Raw genomic sequence first — 22,628 nt, 5'->3', positions numbered from 1 at the left:
GCTCGCAGCGCCTGAGAAATTTCCGTGAAAGGCGGCCAAACCTTTGGGTTTCCCTTCTGGTGCGGGACGGCCCGGGCAGGCCGAGGCCGGGGCCTGGTTTTGGCCGTGCCTCGTGTCGCCGGACCCAAAGCCCCGGAGCGGCTCCGGGCAGCGGCCCCGGCCGCGCCGGCGCGCCCCGCCGCGCGGAGCCCCGCAGCCGCGGAAGGGCGGCCCGGCAAAAGGCCCCGCGGCGCCTGACGAGGCGGCCCAGCTCGGGGGCCGAGATGCCTGGCATGGCTCCGGGCAGCCCGGGGAGAGGAGGGGGGACCCGCGCCCTCTTCCCTCGAGGGGTCGGTGCCTGCCGGAGCCCGGGCCCCCGGTTGCACAAGGTTTCCGACCGAATGCGCCATGCCGAAATCACCCGGAAACACCCAGAAGGGGTTAGGGGAAAGACAGAGGGAAGAGTTAATACCGAGAAGCCTCTGAAGGTTATGGGGGAGTCGATTAAATAAAGGGATATCAAGAAGCTGATAAATTTTATATCTGAATAAATTTGGTTTATTTAAATCAAATATCAATTGTAGAAGGTTAAATATATTTCTAAGATCTTTTCTTCAAAACTTATTAGATTTATTTAATTTACTCAACACAAGATAAGAACAAAAATTAAAATAGTACAAGTGCACTTGTCTTGATTAATAAAGCATTGCTAAATGTCTCGCTTATTGGTACTTATCATTAGGAAGTTTATGTTGTTGCCCGCAATCACCGTCTTTTAACATTGCAAAAATATATATATATTTATATCATTAGAAACGTCTTGCTACAAACTCTGTATCAAATTTCCAATAGGAGCAGATGAACTGTTAAATCTAGATATCGTTCCGAATACGGTTAAAAAACAAAACCAAACCACAAACAACAGAAGCACCCGAAGCAGCAGGACAAGCGAAGGGACACGGGGGTCACTTGTCCCACAGGGCAGGACCTTTTGCAGCGAGAGGATCGGGCCGAGATGCCGCGATACGGCTCTCGTTATTTTTGATAGACATTCACGAAGGTTTTTAAGGCAAAATTTAATTCGTCTGGCCTTCAGCTCTTTCTTCTTCCAGATCATGTGCTTCCTTTTTGGCCTCCCCTTCCTTTCCCTCCTGTCTGGAAGCGGGGAATTTGTCCTTGTTGTTCTCTTTTTTCCATTTCATCCTCCTGTTCTGAAACCAGATCTTTACCTGCCTCTCGGTGAGTCCTAGTGCGTGGGACACTTCGATCCTTCTCTTCCTGGTCAGATAAGGGTTAAAAAGAAACTCCTTTTCCAGCTCTAAAGTCTGGAATCGGCTGTATGTTTGTCTTCCTCTCCTCCTACCAGGCGCTGCTGTTTAAAACAGAAACAGAGGATTTTGGTGGTTGCTCTTGCCGTGCAAAACAAGGCGTTCAGCAGCGGAGCCAGAAAGCGAGCGAGGGCTCGGATCCCTCTAGAAACCCCTCGAGAGAAGCGACACAGAAAACCAGGGGAACAAAACAGAGGATACGGAGAAAATCAGAGCTATACATATGTGTGCAGGAAAAAAAATAGCTATAGCAGATTCATTAAGCGCCTCCGCTCTCGCCCTGCGTCGGAGTTTACGGGACCAAGTTTAAGGGGTTACTTTATTATCTGGTAACTGGCACCCCCCGGCCCCGCGGCATTTCTGTTCAGTCTCAGAGGGTAGGATCTGGGCGCACGGGTCAGCTACGCCTGGGTGTCTGAAACGCGAGTTTAAGGCGACTCGTGGTGTGGCAGCCGCTTTCTGCAGGGGTTTCCGTTTGCTTACTGTATTATTTTATTATCACGAGCCATCGCGGTTATAGGACACGCGGAGAGAGGCAGGGAGAGCGAGAGGCAGAGGAAGAGAGCGAGAGGCAGAGAGAAAGAAGCAGGAGGAGGAAAGAAAGTTTCAAACTCAGACGTGAGATGGAAGCAAATTTTTACTGCATCCAACCTTGTGGTCTCATCCAGGGAAACATTTGAGCAGGAGACGAGCTCTGATTTAAGTGGTCTGGTTCCTCGCCAATATTAGCACTGGACGATTTACAGTCAGGATATTGTACCAGCTCGGCCTCTTGCTGTGTCGTAAAAATCTGCTGTCTCTGTAAGTTATCGTATCCGTAAAATTTAGCGGGCTCCCCGTGACAGGTAACCCCGCTGCAGGGGGCAGGAGGCGGAGGCGCGGCGGGGGGAGGAGGAGGCGGCTGGTAGGCGGCCGTGGGGCTCCCCCCGGCAGGGTGGTAAAAGTCCCCGGCGGCGCCGCCGCCCCCCGCCCCGCCGGGCGCCGGGTGCGGGAAGCCGGCGGCGGCCGCGCCGTTCCCGTAGAGCAGGGCGGCGGCGGCGGCGGCGGCGGCGGCGGCGGCGTGGCGGCCGCTCACCTCGGGCGCGAAGTGGCAGTCGTAGTACGGGGGATTGATGGGCTCCCCCGCCGCCGCCGCCGCCGCCGCCGCCTTGTACTTGGAGTACAGCGGGTTGACAAAGTAGGAGCTCATCGGGGAGGGGGCGAGCGGCGGGCGGGAGCCGCGGGGGCGCGGGGCGCTGCTCCCGCCGCCGCCGCCGCCGCCGCCGCCGCCGCTGCCTCTACGCCGCGCTCATGGTGCCGCCGCCGCCGCCGCCCGTGCGCTCCCCTCTCCTGCTCTCCGTGTATGTGGTGACCAGGACTGGAATATAATCGCTCCCAAAATGACCTGCCTCACTGCTTTTACTATTTCCTATTAGGCACACAGCAGCCCGCGCACGCACACGCGCACACACACACACACACACACACACACGCTCATGAGCTCAGGGGGGACTTTTGGCTTCAGCTTACAGTTGCCGCTCCTCAGGCAAGAAAAAAAAAAAAAAAAAACCCACAGCCCAGCCCTGCGCGGATCCTCCCCAGACGCTGCCCCCCGCTCCCCCCGCCGCTGCGCGCTCTCCAGGAGCCGCCGAAAGCCCCGCGCAGGAGGCGCAGGGACAGAGATCCGGGCGATAACCGCGGCCGCGCTGCCGCCACCGCCCGGGGCGCCCTGTGCCCGACGGCGCGACGCCGCCCTGCCCCGCAACGGCCGCGTGGCCCACGGGCAGGGCCGGAGCCGCCGCTCACGGAGCTCCCAAGTGCGGCACACGCGCACACACCCGGCCGAGGGGGCCCCGGAGCCGGGGGTGCCTGCGGGGGAACGGGGGAACCCCGGGCGGAGGCTGGCCCTGCAGCTCGGAAGGGCCGCGCCTCGGTGCCGGCGGGACCTCCGGTTCTTCTCCTTGGGAAATGAGATGCACATTTACCCTTGACGCCGTGTACGCATGGCTGAGGCTCCAGGTTAATTGATACTTAATGGAAATCATGCCTATGAATATACTTTCCATCATTTCACCCTTGGTGGACGTCATTAGCGAGGCAGAGAGAGAGGGAGGGGAAGAAAAAATGTGGGGGGGGGGAGCGGTTAGCATCGCTGGGGGACGCGGGCCGAAATAAGCGAGCCCTGTTCTCCCCCGGCCGCGGGGAGGAAGGAAGGAAGGAGCTGCCTGGCGGGGCGGGCGCTGCGCGGCGCGCCGGGGCCGGCTGCCCCCGCGGGAGCCCGCGCGGCGCTGCGCGCTGCCCCCGGCCCGGCCGCAGCCCCCGGCCGGCGGCGCAGGCCTCGCTGCAGCGGCGCCGGCCCTGCCCGTCCATTCCGCATATTCCTGGCGAGCCGCCCGTTCCTTCAGGGGGAACCAGCGCTCAGGATAGCCGCCCCGCAGGAGCTGGAGTCCGCCCTGTTTTAGACAGGGACGAAAATGTAGGTGAAACATTAGACGGCGCACGTGTGACTGTCTGGTGTGACCTGACAAGAAATACTTGTGGTTACGAAAAAGCGATGGCGGGATCTTTCCCCCAGCACATTCCTGCTCTGTGCCTGCCCGCCGCCCCCACGTCCAGCTAACCCGCAGCGCAGCTCTCCCAGTCCCGGGGACCGGTCCGGTTCCGCGGGGGCGGCGCGGCCGCTGCCCCGTCGGGGCCTCCGCGCCGGGGTGGGGGGCCCGGCCCACAGCTACACCTCGGCTGGCGTCCGGGCCGGGGCAGTGTCGGGTGCCCCGAGGGCCGAGGTTTGCCCGCGCAAACGGGGCGCAGGGCCCCTGCACCCCTACCCACGGTGCCAGCCCCGCGCCTGGCTCCCACTCCGCGAACGCTCAGAGCGGCCGAAGCGGCGAGGCCAGGGCGGACCGCGGCTCCACTGCCCCCTCCGCGGGGCGCGGAAGGGGGCCGGCAGGAGGGAGGGCGCAGCACTAGGCCTGCGCTCTCCGAAAGCGCTGCGCGCCGCGGCCCCCGCGCAGCCTGGGCCCCCGCCCTGTTGGGGGGGGGGCACATTTTTCCGCTTCCATTAGGGGCATCCAGCGGCTAAGGCTCCGCGGGAGCGCAGCGGCCAGGCAGCAAGCCGCGGCGGAGAGAGGGCGCGGGCAGCGGGGCCGCAGAGAGGGCAGCGCCTGCACGGCGAAGCCCCGGAGCTGCGCGCAGCGCGGAGCCACAGCGGCTGCTGCACGCACCCGCACGGGGGGGGCAGCGAGACGGGCCCCAGCAGCGCGCACCCCGCCGGCCCCCAGTCCCGTGGCCGCCCGCGCTAACACGCGGCGAGTCGCCCCCCGCGCCCCCCCGCCGGGGGTGCGCGGGCGCGGCCCCTGCGCGGGGGCGCGGCGCGGCGCCGCCGCCGCAGCTGGGTGGAGCGCGGGCGCCCTCTGGCGGCGCGCGGCGGCGCGGCAGGGCGCGTCCCCGTCCGCGCTGCGCCGCGCCGCGCCGCGGCCCCTCCGCCGCCGCGGCCCCGCGGCCCACGCAGCCGGCGCGGAAAGGTGCCGCCGCCAGACGGCACGATGCCGCGGCCGGGCGCAGCAGCGGCCGGGGGTACTGCACCTCGGCAAGCCACGCTCTCGGTCCTGAAAAGCTTTTCCTTTTTCTCTTTTTTTCATTTTCTTTTTTTTTTCTGTATTACTCACAGTTTATAATGCCGTTTTAAGCACAGTTCTTTAACTCTCTTTTAATTTTTTGCCAGTGCCATAATCAACCACATACAAAGAATGCATCTCGTTTACACATGGCAGCCAGCAAAGACGGCTGAGCTTTGAAGACGGCTGCTATCGCGTTTTCGATCATGTTTCCGCACATATTACACCACGAATACTCCATGTGTGGTAGTTTCAGCGTTTTTGTCTTGAACTTGTTATTTTATTTGCCCTTGCATTTATGTATTTATTGATTGATTGATGTAAACGGAAGTAAAGATGAATATGTGTTTACCCCAGCTTCATCACACATGCCTTAGAATTATATGATACAATGCGTGTGCGTGTGCACGTGACTGCTCGTATGTGCAAACATATATTAACACTACCAACAGATAAGAATTAGATTATTGCTTAGTTTAACACACACAAAAAAAGGAATTTAAGTGGAAGAATTGCATTTCATAGTTCGAGACACTTGATTTTCCGTCAGCCATTTTGCAATAAACACATGTAATATTAGGAATAGGTTAAAAAAGAGAGAGAGAAGGGAAAAAACATACAAGGTTAAATCTGTCATTGTGCCTAAGATAAAATATTAAGACGAGATGGTATGGGCTTGGTGACAATTTCTTACCAGAGCCTCTGCTAGAATCACCATAATGAAGTGTCCCGTGGCAAGAATATTGTTTACATGTTGTTAGTTATAGATCAATCCCCCCAAATGGTTATTTTCAAAAATATGGACGCTATCATGGTAGGATTCATCATGGGAGAAAATCCAATAAAATACGTTTCAACAAATCAGTCGACTTTGTAAAATCTCTCTGTTTTGTGACCTTCGGGTCTTTTTTGAGTCTGTCGCCTTGGTCCAACGCTGACATATTGAAATTTATAGTTCAAGATTTTAAGACCTAGTTTGTCTGCATTTTTGCTTTTTTTTTCCCTAACAAACACAAACATCAAAATAAGGTGGTTTCAAAGAAAAGCACCACAGCATATCGTAAACTCATTAGCTCCAGACGTCTAGCCATCTCAATGGTTTTATTATACCACGGTTCTTCCTGTTTTAAAAGAATTATAGGTATCTTCTCGACAATGGATGGGAAGCAATGCAACACCTTTTCCTGGCACTATATGCTTTTGCCTTTTTTTTTTTTTTTTTTTTTTTTTTTTTTTTTAGAGAGAGAGAGGTAAAAAGGAAAAAAAAAACACATTAAACACCAAGTCTCTCAGCTCTCCCCTTAATCTTGAATTAACCGAACTGCTCGTAAATATTTACGGGTCCTTCATTTTAATGGTTGCTCTTTAAACAAAGCATTTTTTACAATGAACTTCATCTCAATTATCTTGATAAAGTCATGTGTGTTTATAAATGCTGTAGGCATGAGACATGTTGCTGAAGGAGCTCTCACCAACAAAGCCGCCCGTTTGGAAGGAGCCGTGTCCTGCCAGAGCTTCCTAATGTTCAGATTAAAGAGCAGAGATTAGAAACGGCCGAAAAAAGGTTCAAGCGAGCAGGCAGCATTTTGCTTCCTTGGCTCTGGAGGACTGCTCCTCAAATATTTCCTAAATTATCCCAAGAGATCCTCCGTGAAACTTCGCCGATTTTTGAAAGCCAACATACACATAGCGCATTTTCAGGACTAATAGCGCAGTAGGCGTATGTGAAACACACAGCCCACAGCGGCCCCTCCGTGCCTGACCTCTAAGAGCAAATGTCTGTTACCAGAGTCGGGGGAAAAAACGTGATTTTTCCAAAGCACTTGCCGCTGGCGGAGGGGCCGCGGCGCTGGGCGCTTCTTCTGGCGGTGCGGCGGCGGCGGCGCTGGCCTCGCCGCAGCGCGGCTGCGGAGCGCGGTGGGCGCGGGGCTGCGCGGGGGCTGCGCGGCGCGGCGGGAGGCGGCGAGGCGGGCGCGCACATTTCTCGTACCACGGCAGCGCTTGCGTTTGAGCACGGCAGGTTTTATTATGTAATCAGCGACAACATTTACAGCAGGGCTTCAGGGGGAACATGTGGTGGTTAATACAACATTTACCGGGGTTAGGAACGGCAGCTAGCCAGGGCATCGGGAAAATGTGAGGCCTATTGAAAACTGCCTCAAGTGGGAGACAACCTCCTGGTAGTGCACTGAAGGGGGGAAATATCTCATGGCCTCGCTGTGGCATTTACTGCAAAGAAGCAAAATTCAGAGCTAGAAAGCAGGTTTCGGATAATGTTTCCTTTTAATAAGTCATGGACAACACAACACCCCCACTGATTTAAGTAACCGTAATTTAATATATATTTTGTTATCATAATTATAATTATTGTCCTTACCTTTATTTTGGCAAAGTATCTATCTAGACTACGTCACTTTTAAGAAACATGTCAAACATTTAACATTAGATAGAGTTCTCAAAGCTAACGTGCACTCACAATATCATCAACCAGACAATCTGGGAAGGGGGGGGGATGAAGCGACTCTGAAAAACACGTTGGCGAGCAAGACAAAATTTCCCCAAAAACCTGACATAGACCACGTTTCACTTCTATCTAAAAAAGACCAGCTTGATTTAAAGTTCCTGGGGTGGGGGTGGGGGGTGCAGGAGGAGGAGGAGAAACGCATCGGGGCTAAGGGGGGCAGGGGGAAAATAAAACCAAACCAAACCAAAAAGAGAAATCCCAAAGCAATATTCCCCAACTGCATTTCTACCCCAGCGTTAGTCTCCTTTATTGCCTTTCTCCTTGTTCATCTTTTTCATTTTCATTCTTCTGTTCTGAAACCAGATTTTGACCTGTCTCTCTGTGAGGTTTAAAATCCTAGCTACTTCGTAACGGCGGTCTCGAGTGAGGTACATGTTAAAGAGGAATTCCTTTTCCAGTTCCAGAGTTTGATACTTTGTATAGGGACAACGCTTTTTCCTCGTTGAACGAGCGTGGATCCAGTTTGCTGCAGGGTTATCTGGAAGAAGGGAGGTGTATAGGGAAGGGGGGGGGAGAGAAAGGTCGTTAAATTAATTTAACGAAGGATGGACTGTTTTCACAACTTTGGAGGAATTATCATAAAAGCCTTAATGCCCCAGTCTGTTTACTGTACAAATGATGTCTTGATGGTAGGTGGTTATGTGGAGTCTTTTATGGGTGCTTGTTGCTGCTTGCGCTGGGGTAGGCGTCTAGACGTTTTTATAGGTTAGTAAAACTATCAGTTTTGCACATTCGAGCCTTACAGGTTTCGGCAATAAATCAAAGGGGCAATTTCTTTCTTTCTTTCCTTCGTTCTTTCTTTCTTTCTTTCGTTCTTTCTTTCTTTCTCTCCCCCCCTCCCTCTCTCTCTCTCTCCCGCTGCCTCTCGCTCCTTTTTTTTTTTCCCACTTACTTGGGTCAAGTTGCTGCTGTTTCTCCTCCTTCAGATCGCTGCTCGGGCTGGGGTTGTGGCTGCAGGCGGCGGGGTCCTTGGAGCTGCTGGCAGCCGCCTTCTCCCGGGGCTCCTGGAGGAAGGAGCTGCACGTGTACTCGGGCACACCGATCCCCTGGGACTCCCGGGCCGAGGAGCACTCAGTCCTTTTGGAGGAGGAGGAGGAGGAGGAGGAAGACGAGGAGGCGGCTGCTCCCGTCTCAGGCTTTATCCCGTAGTGGCGCCCGTTGGAGGAGCCGGAGCTGGACGCGGAGCTGCCGCCGCCGCCGCCGCCGCCGCCGCCGCCGCCGCCGCCGCCGCCCGGGAAGCCTGGGAAGGGCTCTATCCAGGAGCGCACGTAGCGGCCGGTGTCGCCGGCCCCTAAGTGGGGTTGGTGCATGTAGGGGTGGTAGATCCCGGTCATTGCCGCAGACGGCTGAGGGTGAACCGTGGACCAGGAGGTGGAGAACACGGTGGATTTTGGTGCAAAGCTACAGGAGGAAAAATCTGAACTCTCTGCAACACCTGATGGCCTGGAGGTCGCACTGTGACCTCCCTGGACGAATCTACTCCCGTAAACTTCTTCGCTTTCATGGCCTATGAGAGAATCGACATAATAGTTACTTATGGTGCCACTAGACGACATTTTAGGCTCCCCTCTTAGTCATATAAAAGGTTACACTGTTAACTGTATATGATACCCTCCCTGAGAACAATCGTAGTATTTTGCAGACTGCAACCCTCAACCATTGGTTGCGGAGCCCACGTGATCATATTTACCAATACTGCGAGTAAATCAATCCGCTAAACTGGGGCTGCTGTGATTAAAAAAAAAAAATCATCATCAACAACAGCACCCGCACAGCGCGACCCGCCGGGTGCGCGCCCGCACCGCGCTGCACCGCGCCGCACCGCGCCGCACCGCGCCGCACCGCGCCGGGGCGGCCCGCCTGCACCGCCCGGCCCCCCTGCACCGCCCGGGCGCCCGGCCTGGCCCGGCCCGGCCCGGCCCGGCCCGGCCCGGCCCGGCCGCCTGCCTCGCTCCCCGCCCGCCCGCTGCCGCCGCCCGCTGCCGCCCGCTGTCCGGGGCGCGGCGGGCGGGGCCGCGGCGGCCGCCGCGGGTGCGGACTATTTCTTCACCTCCTTCGAGTGATTTCTGCCATTCATTTCTTAATCAATGAGAGGCAGGGTGCTTAAATAAATCCCGCAGCCTTGGCTTGCTAATCGCACTCCAAGCTGCTGAGGAAACCCGCTGGGAAGGGGGGATTCTTGCCTGTAAAAACAAACCATCGCAAGCTGGGACTGTAACGACTTCTCATAAAACAGGAAAATGTTACTGTAAAAGCACATTGCGGTACTTCCATATTTCAGAGCATGTGCGGGTATTATAATCCGCCCCCCCTTGACAGAAACTTTCCACGCAAAGAATACACTTTTTAAAAGAGATATCTATTGTGTTGTTTTAAAACAGGTGGAAGACCTCTGTAATGATTTTATGCCTTTCAATAAAAATTTTATGAGGTGCATTTGATTATAGATTAATGTGTCCCTAATAAAATGGACGGATGGAAACAGCAAAGCCCGTGCCTCCGCGCACAGCTGGCTCGTTGCTCAGCACATGCCTCTGGATCCGCGGAGCCGGGGCCCGCGGCGCCCCGGCCGCCCTGCTCCCGGCCTTGCTCCCGCCGCCGCCCGCTGCCGCCAGCACCGCGCCCGCGGAGCCCGCGGAGCCCGCGGGTCGGCGCGGCGGCCAGGCCGCGGCCCGCGGAGCGACGCCCGAGCGGGGAGAGCTGCTCCGCCGCCGATAGCGCGGGGGGAGCCGCGCCGCGCAGCCCCCGGCCACGTTCAATGCCTGCGTTGAGAGACCTGGGCTTTGTCTTTTGGTTTCTCCCCCCCCCCCTTTTTTAAATCTTTTTTTCCCCTGTCCTCCTGAGGCTGTTATCCTTCCCCGAGCGAAAAGATGCCTGGTTAGTATTTAAAACTAGATTACCCATAGTCTTCTGCACACTGCTGCTCTTCTGAGCGAGGGAAGGTGGCTGTGTCGGAATCTGGAGGAAACGCACACAGTTAGTGGAGAGCCCACAGCAGAGCCCGCTGAGGACACAGAACAACAGCACTGAGAAAACACTTCCTACTCGCGGGCCGGTATGAGGAAGGGGCTGAAATTCCTGTTTATTTAATGATTTATTACTCTCTTAGGTTGTTTTCTTCCCTTTTTCTTTCCTCCTATTTTTCTAATATATTTTGCTCATCTTACTTTAACATTCTCATTTGCGTTTTCATACTTCTCCTTTATTCCCTCTAGACGCAGGATTTGTTGTTTGGCAAGGAACTGCTCCTCGCTGCACAGAGATAGAAATTGATAAAGCAGGCAGATTAAAGTGAACCTCCTTTTCATATACTTTAAACACTTGGTATGGAGCCAGCTAATTAGTTCCCACTGCTGAAACTTCTTTGGCGATGTAGCAAGTATCTTTAAAGGAAAAGAAAAGATGGTTCGAATGTGTATAATATTTATAGAGATAAATGACTTTTCAGCACGGTTCTGTTGTTGTTGTTGTTGTTTTTTAACCAGAGGAAAACACGATGCCTATATGCTCGCGGCTCCCGCAGCTTCAAAATGGTGATGCTTTCATTTAAGGAAAATATACCTCTACCCTACGAGTAAACGTGCACATGAAAAAGTATGTGCTTAAATGAAATATCCGCGACAATCGAGCAAAATGCAACGCCATCAGCTGCAATATGAGCTGTATCAGTGTCACCAAGTCAGAAAACATTGGCACTATCTTGCGTCTGATTTCTTGATTTAGAAACAGCTTAGGAAAGGAAAGGGCGTTGATTGTGAGCAAGCTGGTTTCCAAGCGGAGACAGTAGCCACGCTATTTTTCCAATAGTTCTTGAAGGTGAAAGTATGCCCAAGTATTTGCACTTCAATTTGGAGTCATGTTCATTTGCAAGCCATTTGCAGTTCTGCGTGGTATTTCTCCTCGCACACACAGGCACACGCTCACTCGCTCTCTCTCTCTCTCACACCCTGCCCCAGCTTCCCACGCAAAGTCCCTGTTATTAATATTTTTCAGCTATGTACGGAAAGGGTTAAGAGTCGTGAACTTCATTCTCAGGATGTGTAAAGCTAACATGAAACTGCATGAAATAAAACGACCCCTGAGCAAACCAAAATGGTGCAGGGTCACACACGGAGGTTTGCAGAGGCTGGGGCACTTTTGTGAGCACGCCTGAGCATTTCTGCTCCAAAAGCCCAACCCAGCCAGATGTTTGAGGGAATATTTCCCCATCCACCATCTTCTGAAAGCTCTTGAGCTGACCAAGAACTGAACTCCTTAACATTTGTCTATACCCAGCTTTGCATTTGGTATGATGATTTTTTAAAAAGCAAGTGAAGGCACGAAATCCAAGTCTACACATTGTAAGCACACAGTGACTGCTACTTTTTTAAATCAACATGCTAACGTCAAATAAAATGGCACACATATTGCTGACAGCTTGTAATAGAAAGATTTTTTTATCACTTACCATTTATGAGTTGATTGGATGAGGATGTCCAGTTTAGGTCATAATATTTTACTATGCTTTTTTTTTCTGTTTCTTTTTTTTTTTTTTTTTTTTTTTGAATCAGTTTGTCAGACTGCGAACATCACACAACATTTTATCAATTAATCATTTGTTTACAGGCACAATTATAAATGAATTAGGTTTACATCATTTCCCGCCCCAGTCTCCACCCCACCCCTAAAAAGAAAAAAAAAAAAAAAAAAAAGGAAAAGAAGGAAAGAAAGAAAACGAGGCAGTCACACACAAAGAGCAGAAAATGGAGAAGCAGGTATATGAGTCCAAAGAGCTGCTGATAATGAAAGATCAGGAAACCAGCCTGCATCTGTACTTTAAACATTTGTAGAAAACCAAAGGAATCGCAGTAGTTTACAGAGTTTATTGCATTATACATGCGAATAGAACATGCACAAGAAGGACATATTGCTGTTGAACGACTACTATTCCACATATGCACCACAAGAAAATGTCTACAATGGAGAAGAATGAAATATTCCATCTTACGTAGGACAATCTCTAAGTTCATTTGAGAGGATAGTTACATTATAATGTGCTTCTCTTTCCCCCCTCCCCAAAGTTTTCCCCCTTTTTTTTCTTAAGGTATTGAATGTACTCAAAATGTTATGGCCCGTGTAATAGCCCCACATAAATACCATTTTGTTAGTAAAAACATGAAAAAGTCACATTGTTTGGATGTTCGACAGTTCCAATAAGTTAAGACCAAATGATAATATTCAATAATAGTTACCCTGCATTACGATGAGAACAAAAATAAATTACACGTGCTAGGTTTTATATATACTCATCATAGTAATACATATTCACTTGCAGCGCTAAAAGAAGGACGAAGAGTCACATTCTATCAGAAAAAAAAATGGAAAATGAAGGGTTTTGTCAAAGTCTCTCCTGCATTTAGGAACCGGCGGTGCTGTGCCCATTGCTCACTGTTTGCACCCCCGGGGCAGCTTTAAGAGAAGGTGAGATTAGCGGTCAGTTCTCGGATTCGGTTCTCCCTGCTCATCTTCTTGAGCTTCATTCTGCGGTTTTGAAACCAAATCTTGACCTGCCTGTCAGTGAGGTTTACGCTCTTACTGATCTCTAGGCGGCGCTCTCGAGTGAGATACATATTGAATAAGAACTCTTTCTCTAATTCCAGTGTTTGGTGTTTAGTATAAGGACACCTCTTCTTTCTGCCACTCTTTGCAGTTAGCCAATTGCTTGTTGGAGTATCAGACTTGATTTCCTCTATCAAAATCAAAGAAGAAGAACAAAAAATCAAAAATACCTCAGGCTGTTAAAGTGTACCCTTGGCCATGAACCCTCCTCTGTAGTGTCTGGCAGATATGGTGAATGTGGGTATTAAACATTGCGAGCATGAGGTGTGGACACTGGAATACAGACATTAATTGCTGCCAGGCTCATGTTAAATAGTTCACACAACACGTTACCCTATCTTTCAGGTTTTTCTCTCTCTCCTGGCTCCTCTAGAAATGGTATCTAAAGTTTTCAAGTGGCATTTAGCATTTGCACAATATTTAACCTGCCATCAGTCCATTGGTAACATTTTAACGGGTCTAGCCTGGCCATGGCTGACTCGGTCTCCTGCGACACTTGCTAAGAAAATCACTCAATTACAAAATACCATCGCAATATATTTTGTATCAGCTTCCCCTAAATCATCAGCTGAATTACACAAACATCCGTAGAAAGAGACACACACATTTTTTTCCCAGACAAAAAGATGCGCCTGAAATTAATACCCTCCACCTCAGATTTTTTTTTCCCATTTTCCTTTTAGATATTTTTTTCATCAGAAAGAAATCTGTCCTATATCAACCTAGACCTGGATTATGAAATATAATTCCTATGAAGAGAATCTCCATGCACACATAGGATAAAAATTGACCTAGAGGTTGCAAAGTACATTTCTTTAGGTGAAAATTTCCCGTTTTGGGGTCCTTCAACACACGCCGTTCGAAATTAAGGCTTTAGTGTACTTTTAAAGGAAAAATAAAATTAGATAAGCACCACCTTTAGCTTTCAAACGTATTTCAAAATAATGTTGCACTTTTTGAGACAAAAAGCAAGGTTATCTAAAGCACCACATTCAAATATTCCACGTTTTGATCAAGCAGACAGCGGGCTGCTGTTTTCATTGTACATTTGTTTAAAACTTTATCCAGCTTGGTAGCACCTATTTCTCACCTATTTTAATAGGATCATAATTAACTATAAATGCAATCAGACCGCAGTTAGGCTCAGAGAAAATATTTCAGCGAAATATTACAAGAGAAAAGTTGAGCTGGTCGTATTTTACAACCTCCAGACCTGCTTTTTTAAAGGTATTTGGCTGCTTTCGGATGCTGCGGTGCCTCGAGGAGCACACACACATATTCTCCGCATCACAGAGACTGTCTGCATGCACGAGAGAGGCAAATATATAAAGAAAATCTCTGGAATCTTTTGTGTAGCATTTTTTTCCCTGCCAAAATCTTCAGCGAGACAGCACCTGCAGCCCGATACTCCTTATCATTAAATGTGATGGCTGTGATGCTTGTTAGTATATTAGAGCGTGTTTTATGATGCTGGCGTGTTGGAGTTACACCACGTTACGGTTTAAACTCGATCATACAGACCTTTACTCTCCTTCTCCTGGACTTCTGGGCTGGACACAGAGCCTTCAGGCAGGCAGCTCCTTTCGTCTTGCAACGTGGATTTGGGCTCGGGACTTTCCACTTGAGAGACTTTAGCTGTGCTGTCTTGGTTGTTCGGATTTTCATTCATTTTCTTTTCCATCTGAAGTTGAGAAGATATCTGCGGTTTGGAGCTGCCGCGAGGGTTTAACTGTAACATTACAGTTGAACTCGTTTCAGGGCTATTATTGTACTCTTGGGTTTTCCCAGTGGCGTAGGTCTGGCTCAGTCTAAAATATCCTGGGACAGGAACCTCGGGGTTTTCAATGGGGCATGATTCAGACACCAGCCTCTGGTAGGAAGGGACGTCTGAAGAAATGAGTTTTGTTCTCTTATCGGAATACATGCAGCAATTGCTTTCTTCTTTAATATTTGTAGTGAAGGAACAAGTGGGGACCTGCTGTGTAACAGGTTGCTCTATTCGACAAGATCTGTTCGGGTCTGTCCAACTGTCTACTTGAGGTATATAAGGATGTACATTCATACCCATATTTTGGTGATTAACTTCTCTTTTAGCCAGAGACGGTAGGAGTCCACAGGTTTGCATCCCATAAGTCCCAATGTCTGTGCTAGGTGGCATATACATGCTGGCGCTGTTGGAGTAGAAACTGTCACTCCTGCACGCACTGATGAGAGAATCTACTAAAAAAGTATTAGCGGCAGGAGAGCTGTTGGGAAAGGACATTTTGGGGAGGAATTTGAGGAAGAGAGATTGTGTCCTTTGTAGGCTGACATCTCTAGGAAAACATTCCCGTGTAATTGCGGATGCCTCCGCGCGACCACATGACAGCCGGGCCAATGGCAGCGGCCGCCGGCCCGCGCCCCGCCGCCCCGCGGCTGACGCGCCGCCGCGCCGCCCCGCCGCGCCCGCCGCGGTCAACAGCGACCCCTAGGCCGCCGCGCCGGCACCGCACCCGCCCGCGCCGCGCCTCCGCGCCCGCCGCCGCCGCCGCGCCGCCGCCGCCGCCGCCGCCGCCGCCGCCGCCTGCGCCGCGCCGCCGAACCGCCGCTCCGCGCCGCGCGGCCCCTCCGCGCCGCGCCGCGCCGCGCCGCTCCGCGCCCCGCCGCGCGGCCCCTCCGCGCCGCGCCGCGCCGCGCCGCGCCGCCCCCCGGCCCGCCGCGCTGCCCCTCCGCGCCGCCCGCCAGCGCGCCGCGGCCTGACAAGCGCGGCGGGACAAAAGGTTGCGCGATTTATTAATCCGTATTAAGGAGAATCAGGGGCGATCAATAAAAGCCTCATCTACATTCTCGGGCTACTTGGTAATTTTCTTGCTTCTGAAGCTTTTTAAAGAGTTATACCCTCTGTTGCCACACACGGGAAGATATTTTATTAACAAATCAATCGCGACTTTGTAAAGGATAAGATTAATAGTTAAGATTTAGCATAATGGCGGGCGCGTTATGAATTATTGAAAATTATACTATTGATTTTTTTCCTCGCTACTAACCAAGAAGGTCAATTTTTGTTTTAACACAAATCGTCAAATATTAAAAGCTAGGCTTTTGTCATAACTTCACTTTTATAGTTACACCAGATTCCTAAAATCATTTTACAACGCTCTCTCACCGCTGCCTGTGAAAAAAATGTTTTTTACTCCTCCTGGTAACTGAAAGCACCATCAAGATAATTTCTCCCTCTGTAATACTGCTCATTAATAAACATATAGAAACTCATAGTCATATCGCAACTGTTTGAGGAACTCCTTGGTTTTCTTTTTCTCTTTCCCTTTATTTTTTTTTTCCTCAAGAAGAATGATAAATGCAGCTGGAATATTAAAGCAAAAAAAAAAAATAAAATACAGGAGGCAACAGTAACTGCCTCGCTGGCAAATTAGATTTTTCCGTTCCAACACTTTAAACCTGTTTTACTGTTTTTCCTCCCACTTCGTACCCATATTTAAAACCCGAAGCTGTTACAGTTTAAATAGCGATAGTACAAACTATTTATTGCTCTTTTTACTCTCTCTTTTCTTTTTCCTTTCTTTCTTTCTTTCTTTTTTTTTTTTTTTTTTTTTTTTTTTTTTTTTTTAACTATCTTAACCTGGAGCTTTTCTTATCTGGGATTAAGGCTGTCAAGGACTCTAATCCACGCAAAGTGAATTTATTGAAAAATTTTCTTTCAGATTCATCTGGCTGTTTATTTGGGGCCTTTCTAACACCAAAACACTCTTTAAGATCCCCAGAAACAGGCAGCATATGAAAGGATTTTTAAATTTTTACATGCGTCTTTTGCGCAACTGAAAACTTGCATGTTCCACCGGCGAGAATTTGAATTTTCTCCTGTTTCCGGGTATTTGAATGTTTTGCACTTTACCGTACACTTTACACTGCTGGAAACAATAACCCTATTTAAAATTTCGCTGTGGCAATGAGACAGACCTTTTAAAACCTTATCGCAGCTGTTCAAATACAACATCATTGTCAGGTTAAGAGCCAGTGTCTTTTATAGCTGCAGTCTCTAGCTTCTGTGTTGCCGGAGAGTTTAAATATTACCTTCGTAATATTCGCTGCTTTTAAGATTTTTTGCCGCAATCCCTGCGCCTTGCACAGCCCTCTGCCCTTCCCGAGCACGCTGCACGGCCACTGCCGTTTTTGCACAGAAACGGGGGTCTCGAAAACACGTCTATTTAAGATCATTATCAGAGCCATTGCTAAGATTTGCCTGAGCGCAGAAACAAGCTGCAGCGGAGTTCACGACGCTCCCGCTTTGAGGACTGGATTCCCCCCCTTGCTTTCTAGCAATTTCCTCTTTTTAAACAACAGCCCAGACAACCCACAGAGTTTAAAGAAACAAAATACTATTTTCCTTGACGCAGTTTAAGACTTGACTGTTAAATCTAATCAGGAATTTTATGCCCATCAAATGGGTCTTTCATAATCTTTATTTACACTTTAAGAAAAGAGTGTCCCAGAAATATCCCAACTGAAGTATTATACTAGAGGTTTGCTGTGGATTTTGCCCAATAGTAAAGTTAAAACAATAAGCTAATGCTTAACCGCTTTCCACGCCAGCCTCTGTTGTGCTAAATGACCTAACTCCCTGACTCCTGATTGTACATGAGATCTCTTTGATTTTTAATTGAAAATATGAATTTCTTACATGTCACTACACGGAAACTCAGATGATGGCTATGGTGATAATGATTTAAATATCACATTCAGGACTGGCGAACAGCTCCATAAGACCCTTCGCTCACGATAAATCACCAGTTGTTTTAAAAACGGGCAGCATTTTTTTATTGAAAATGAAAAGTAGGAAAGTTAAAGTTTGAGGTAAATAGAAGTTGAATAAACATGCAAGAGTCGCTGGGGAACTGGGGACTTAGGCTCTAGGTATTTAATGTCACTGTTGTTTTAAATCATATTAAAATGGAATCAAGTAATTAACATTAATAAATAAATCAATATTGTGCAATAAATGAGATATACAATCCACATTAATATAAAGGTTTTGCTCTCAGAGCCCCATATTTTTCCGAATGGGGGTGGAAAAAAACCCAACCAAGGGGTCCATGCAGATGTAAATTACTATTTGTAATAAAGCATAGGTGGACACTACAGTTTTCTCCTCAAGCAAATGTCAGGGTAAAAAACTTGAGGTTAGAAGACGTGGCTGGAGGGATTAATTTTCATTGCCTTATCTTCCTAAACCTTATTACTCGTGATATGATTTTTCTCGACTGTGCTGACGATTCCCATACTTGCAATTTGCTGTGTTTGTGCCTCATTATAGGAGGGGGATGGGAGAGAGGTACGGAAAAGGCTAGATATTTTGCAGATGCCTTCAGTAACAAAAGGTATTGCGAGGAATATCTTATTCTAAAAATAGACTGGAACCTAGAAAGCTTTAAGCAATATTACTTTCATTTAGTCGATTTCAGCAATTTATTTAAGCTATCTTTTAACGCGCGGACTGTATGTTTTATACTACGCTGTTGTATTGAAGGGAGATTGAAGAATATTTTTATTTAAGGAAAAAAATTGGCTACAGTATTGTGACCTTTCGTCTTTTAATAATGAAACTGTCCCGCTGCCCAGATTTCTATGTGCCATATTTTCATAGAAAGAGTCGACGTCTGGGTTGAGGGCTCAAGCACCCAGGATTTTTTTTTTTTTTTTTTTTTTTTTTGGGGGGGGGGGATACTGATGGTATGATTATGTTTAAAACACGAAAGCTTATTAAATATACAAAACAGCCTACTGGCCATTTCTTCAAAGGTGTTATTTCTGAGTGTGAGGATCGCACGGTAGCATTGACTGTGCTCCCAGGTTCGCTCAAAGCCGTACTTCGTCCTCTATTGTATTTCAGTATTTCAGTGCACACAGAAGTATATATCTGGAGCTGTAAGATTTTAGCGTGTGAACTGATCGGGGATAATGCATTCAGCCTCTGCTTTTGGGTTACTCATTTATCTTTCGGTAGATTTCTGCCAAATCTGTAATTTAATCTGAAAAAAAGCAAATATCCTATTCGTTCTCCAAGAAGGAGAAGCCCAAAGATATAGCTCCCAACCTTTCCTTAAGGAATAATATAGAAAGGGGAAAAAAGAATAGGAGAGATTATGGACTCCCACAGAATCATCGCATTTACTTGATGATTCAAAAAAAGAACAAAGCAGCGTTTCCACCTTCAACTTTTTTTATTATTATTATTTATTTTAATTAACAGCACATCCTGGCTCCAATCACTCGTTTACGTTCTTTGAGATCGGCCTCACTGTAATTGCGAGCGGTTAAAGCATCACATCATAGCAGCCTAATGGGTTCAGGGTTGGTGTGCGTTCTCTAAAGCCAAGAAAAATAAACAAACAAAAAAACTTTGCTAAATATTTCCCTCTCGAAATAGGTAACCCCATCGAGAGACCAAGGGCTTCTCCTTCGTGCTCGGGATGTGGTTAAAAGCGCTACCTTTAGCGTCAAAGATTCCAATTATTTTAGATTGTACAATGCCATTTTATTGCAGACGGAAAGGCTATTTCTAGGAAACTCTTAACAATGAACTTCTAAAAAAAACTTCAGCGGACAAAGTGCCAACAAATACTTTCAGGAGAGATGGGGCTTTTAAAATGCAGAATATGGCTGAGCCAACGTGAAATAGATTTTGATGAATTCTGAAAAACGGCAGAAAGAAGCGAAGCCTTTTCTTTGGTGTGATTGTTATTAAAAGTGCATGTTGGAGGAAAAAAACAAAACACAATAAACAGAAAAAGGGAACATTCTCGGTCACTGGAGAATGGCCAGGAAATTCATAAGCTTCGCTTTAATTTTCTAGTATCTAGTTCCATTTTAATAGATCTCCATAGCGTTTTTAAAGGAGAGAGATTTCATTCAGCAATTCTTTGGCAAGATGATGTTCGGATATTAAAGTTATCTTTTTTTTCCCCTTTACTCTTTCTCCCTCTTTAAAAATAGACACTCTCAGGATCTAATGCTAATATCGCGTTTAAATAGAGTACATTTTTTAAATTAAGCTTTCTGTACCTCTAGTTTTATTTAAGCAAAAGCTCTGAATACGAATTGAAAGAGAAACTGTGAAAATGCATGATTTTTATATTACTTTTCTTCTAGCCACGTTAAGGCTATCCTAAGAAGTGTAAATAGATTTTCGTTCTAGTGAACGAATTCTGAATATCATTGAGTTTTTTTTCCTAAAATTATGGGTATTTTTAAAGCTCAGATGCATTATAAAAGATTACGACCAAAAAATTTCTTTTAAAGTGGCATATTTCTCGAGCACGTCACGGTTATGGGTTATTTGTTTAATAAATCTTTTTGATGCTTTATTTTCTCATTTGGAAGGCCCTGAAATCTTATCGTTACTTATATATTAGATATTTTATTAGCAGTGGAATTATTATTAGGAGGAAAATATACTTCAACACCAGGACTATTGTGAGCATTACAGCACATGAGCGCGCCCTCCTGTGGCTTTTCGTGGCAAAGCACGGGGGAATTCTCTGGCTTTCTCTTCAGCTCAATCTGCCTTTCAGTCCCGAGCTTATTCCTTTCTTTTTTGAATAGAAAATTAAAATTGCTATAATTGAACATTTCTTCCAGATTTATATTAGTATGTTTAGGTTTACATGGCTCTCTTTTGCGGTATCTTAACATTTTAAAGGGAAAATAATCTTCTAAAATAAACTCTTAAAGCACTACAGGGAACAGAAAATCAAGCAACTTGTTCTTGCCCTTTGGATTAAGGCTCAGAAGAGCCGCGAGAATTTTGCCATAAGCTCAGGCGAAAGGCTTTTAGATACTCCCTGCGACTATGTGCATTTCTAAAGAATAGGCTTTATGGGGAAATGCATATCCGGAGAAAATCCCTATATAAATATAATCTTTCTCCCTAAATTACAAAGTATTTCTTACATCCCCCCGAGTTTGATTTTTTCAGAGAGGCACAAATATATATTTTTTTAAGGAAAAGAACGATATCGGGTTAATTGCCGGGCACCGAATCAGTGAAAAGAAAAATAGACAGACCGCGTTTCTCTTGCAAGGGGGGGACGGAAGGAGGGCATGCTCCCCGGGTCGCTGCGGAGAAGCTCACCTAAAAGCGGCTGGGGTTTTCTTTGCGTTATGATGCGTTTGCTAATATGGCCAGCTATGCGGTAATACGTGTGTGCGTGTGGCTGTGCGTGTGTGTGAGAGAGCGAGAGGGAGACAGAGAGAGAGGAGAGAGAGAGAGAGAGAGTGGGTGGTGGTTGAAAATAACAGAGGAACCTTAAGGCGCCTAATTATTCAGGAAGGTTAAAGGTGATGACCTTGACATTTTGGAAGTTCAAAGGCATACACTTATGTTTTTCTTGCAAAAGAGTTTTAAAAAATTTTTTTAGCCATTCATCCCTCCGATTCCAAGTCTCGATCTTTTTAATTCTAGGGCTTTTCCTGACTTATTTGCCAGCGTTTGCCTTCAGTGGATGCAAGTGTAGCGAGAGCCACTTCGTCCTATTCAAAAAAAAGCCAAATTCTTTTCTCACTCCTTCCCTTTATTGCACATTGCGGAAATCTCTTTTTCACCCACCAGAAGGTGTATAATATAACCCAATTAAGCTGTTTAGACCCTCGGGTTTTATGGTGTTGTCTAGACAGTTCAAGGTTTTGTAAACAGCCGCGGCAGGTCACGCCGCATAAAGCGCGGGGACCTCCGCCGGATCCTGCCCTGGCGAGAGGCAGCCCCGGGCCCGGCGCATCGCCGCCGCCGCGCAAGCGGCCGCCGCGCTCCCGGCGAACCGGCCGGGTCCCCGCGGCCGCGCTGCGGCTTAGATTTCAAAGATCCACCCCTCTGTCTCCAAACTCTTTTTTTTTTCCCTACCCCTATTTTTTTTCCACGAGTGCCAATTTTTTATAGCTCCCTCTGGTCTGCATCGCCGTGAACCCTCGTGCTGGCTTATCCTTACCTAACAGTAAACAGTCATTGGCGTTGGGGATTCTGGGCTTACTGGGAGCCTGACCAGTTAAAAAGCCTTTTTCGTTGTTTATAGTAATTGTAGCCCCATCACAAGTGACGGTCTGCAGACAGCCATGTTTGCTCTGCCTCGCACTCAAGGCGGAACAGTGAAGGTTACACATACCTACAAAAGGAGAGTTAGAGATTTCAGCTAGCATTTCTTTAAAACGCGTTTCGAAAAATGCGACTTGACCTCCTCCCACTATTATTTAACTGAACTTGGCTCTAGCCCGGGAAACGCTAGGATCCTTCAGAGATGGAAATCCATACAGTGCACGGAAGATATAACCTTAACTTTACTAGAAACCATTTATTCACATGAAAAAGACAGTGGCCCATGCTTTCGGATGACAATAGAAACATATATATATATATATATATATTTATATATATAGCGAACGTACATTTACCATCTCTTAAATAAACCGCATTCACTTAAAGGGAGGAAAGTGTTACCCTAGCTCAAAAGCAACAACGTACCCCCCGAACTGAATTAATTGTAAGCAAAAACTACCAGACACACTGCAGGTCCATTGCTGGTACTGTGGGAGAGGAAAGAAAAGCACCTTTGGCGAGAA

The 22,628-nt window shown here is 48.0% G+C and overlaps 3 protein-coding genes across 5 annotated transcripts; all 3 read right to left on the bottom strand.

Moving 5' to 3' along the window:
• Positions 1–620: 620 nt before the first annotated feature.
• Positions 621–3,979, bottom strand: HOXD8 (homeobox D8). 3 transcript variants are annotated; one of them, XM_062578738.1, is made up of 3 exons: positions 3,908–3,979; positions 1,959–2,106; positions 621–1,351 (listed from the first exon to the last, which is right to left on the bottom strand). In XM_062578738.1, the coding sequence occupies exons 2-3, from the start codon at positions 1,981–1,983 to the stop codon at positions 1,056–1,058; spliced, it is 321 nt and encodes a 106-aa protein (XP_062434722.1). In that variant the 5' UTR covers positions 1,984–2,106; positions 3,908–3,979; the 3' UTR covers positions 621–1,055. The 3 variants fall into 3 exon arrangements, with proteins under 3 accessions (XP_062434722.1, XP_062434721.1, XP_062434719.1); XM_062578737.1 differs by lacking the exon at positions 3,908–3,979 and adding an exon at positions 2,383–2,540; XM_062578735.1 differs by lacking the exon at positions 3,908–3,979 and having other exon boundaries at positions 1,959–2,540.
• A 3,607-nt stretch (positions 3,980–7,586) lies between these two features.
• Positions 7,587–8,980, bottom strand: HOXD9 (homeobox D9). The gene is made up of 2 exons (XM_062578939.1): positions 8,317–8,980; positions 7,587–7,902 (listed from the first exon to the last, which is right to left on the bottom strand). The coding sequence occupies exons 1-2, from the start codon at positions 8,978–8,980 to the stop codon at positions 7,661–7,663; spliced, it is 906 nt and encodes a 301-aa protein (XP_062434923.1). The 3' UTR covers positions 7,587–7,660.
• A 3,865-nt stretch (positions 8,981–12,845) lies between these two features.
• HOXD10 (homeobox D10) lies at positions 12,846–15,285 on the bottom strand. Its single transcript, XM_062578981.1, has 2 exons — positions 14,544–15,285; positions 12,846–13,152 (listed from the first exon to the last, which is right to left on the bottom strand). Exons 1-2 carry the CDS (start codon positions 15,283–15,285, stop codon positions 12,875–12,877), a joined length of 1,020 nt encoding a protein of 339 aa, XP_062434965.1. The 3' UTR covers positions 12,846–12,874.
• Positions 15,286–22,628: the final 7,343 nt, after the last annotated feature.

Source organism: Rhea pennata, chromosome 6, assembly GCF_028389875.1.
Source record: "Rhea pennata isolate bPtePen1 chromosome 6, bPtePen1.pri, whole genome shotgun sequence".
Taxonomy (NCBI): Eukaryota; Metazoa; Chordata; class Aves; order Rheiformes; family Rheidae; genus Rhea; species Rhea pennata.
This window is presented reverse-complemented; position numbering and strand designations above follow the sequence as displayed.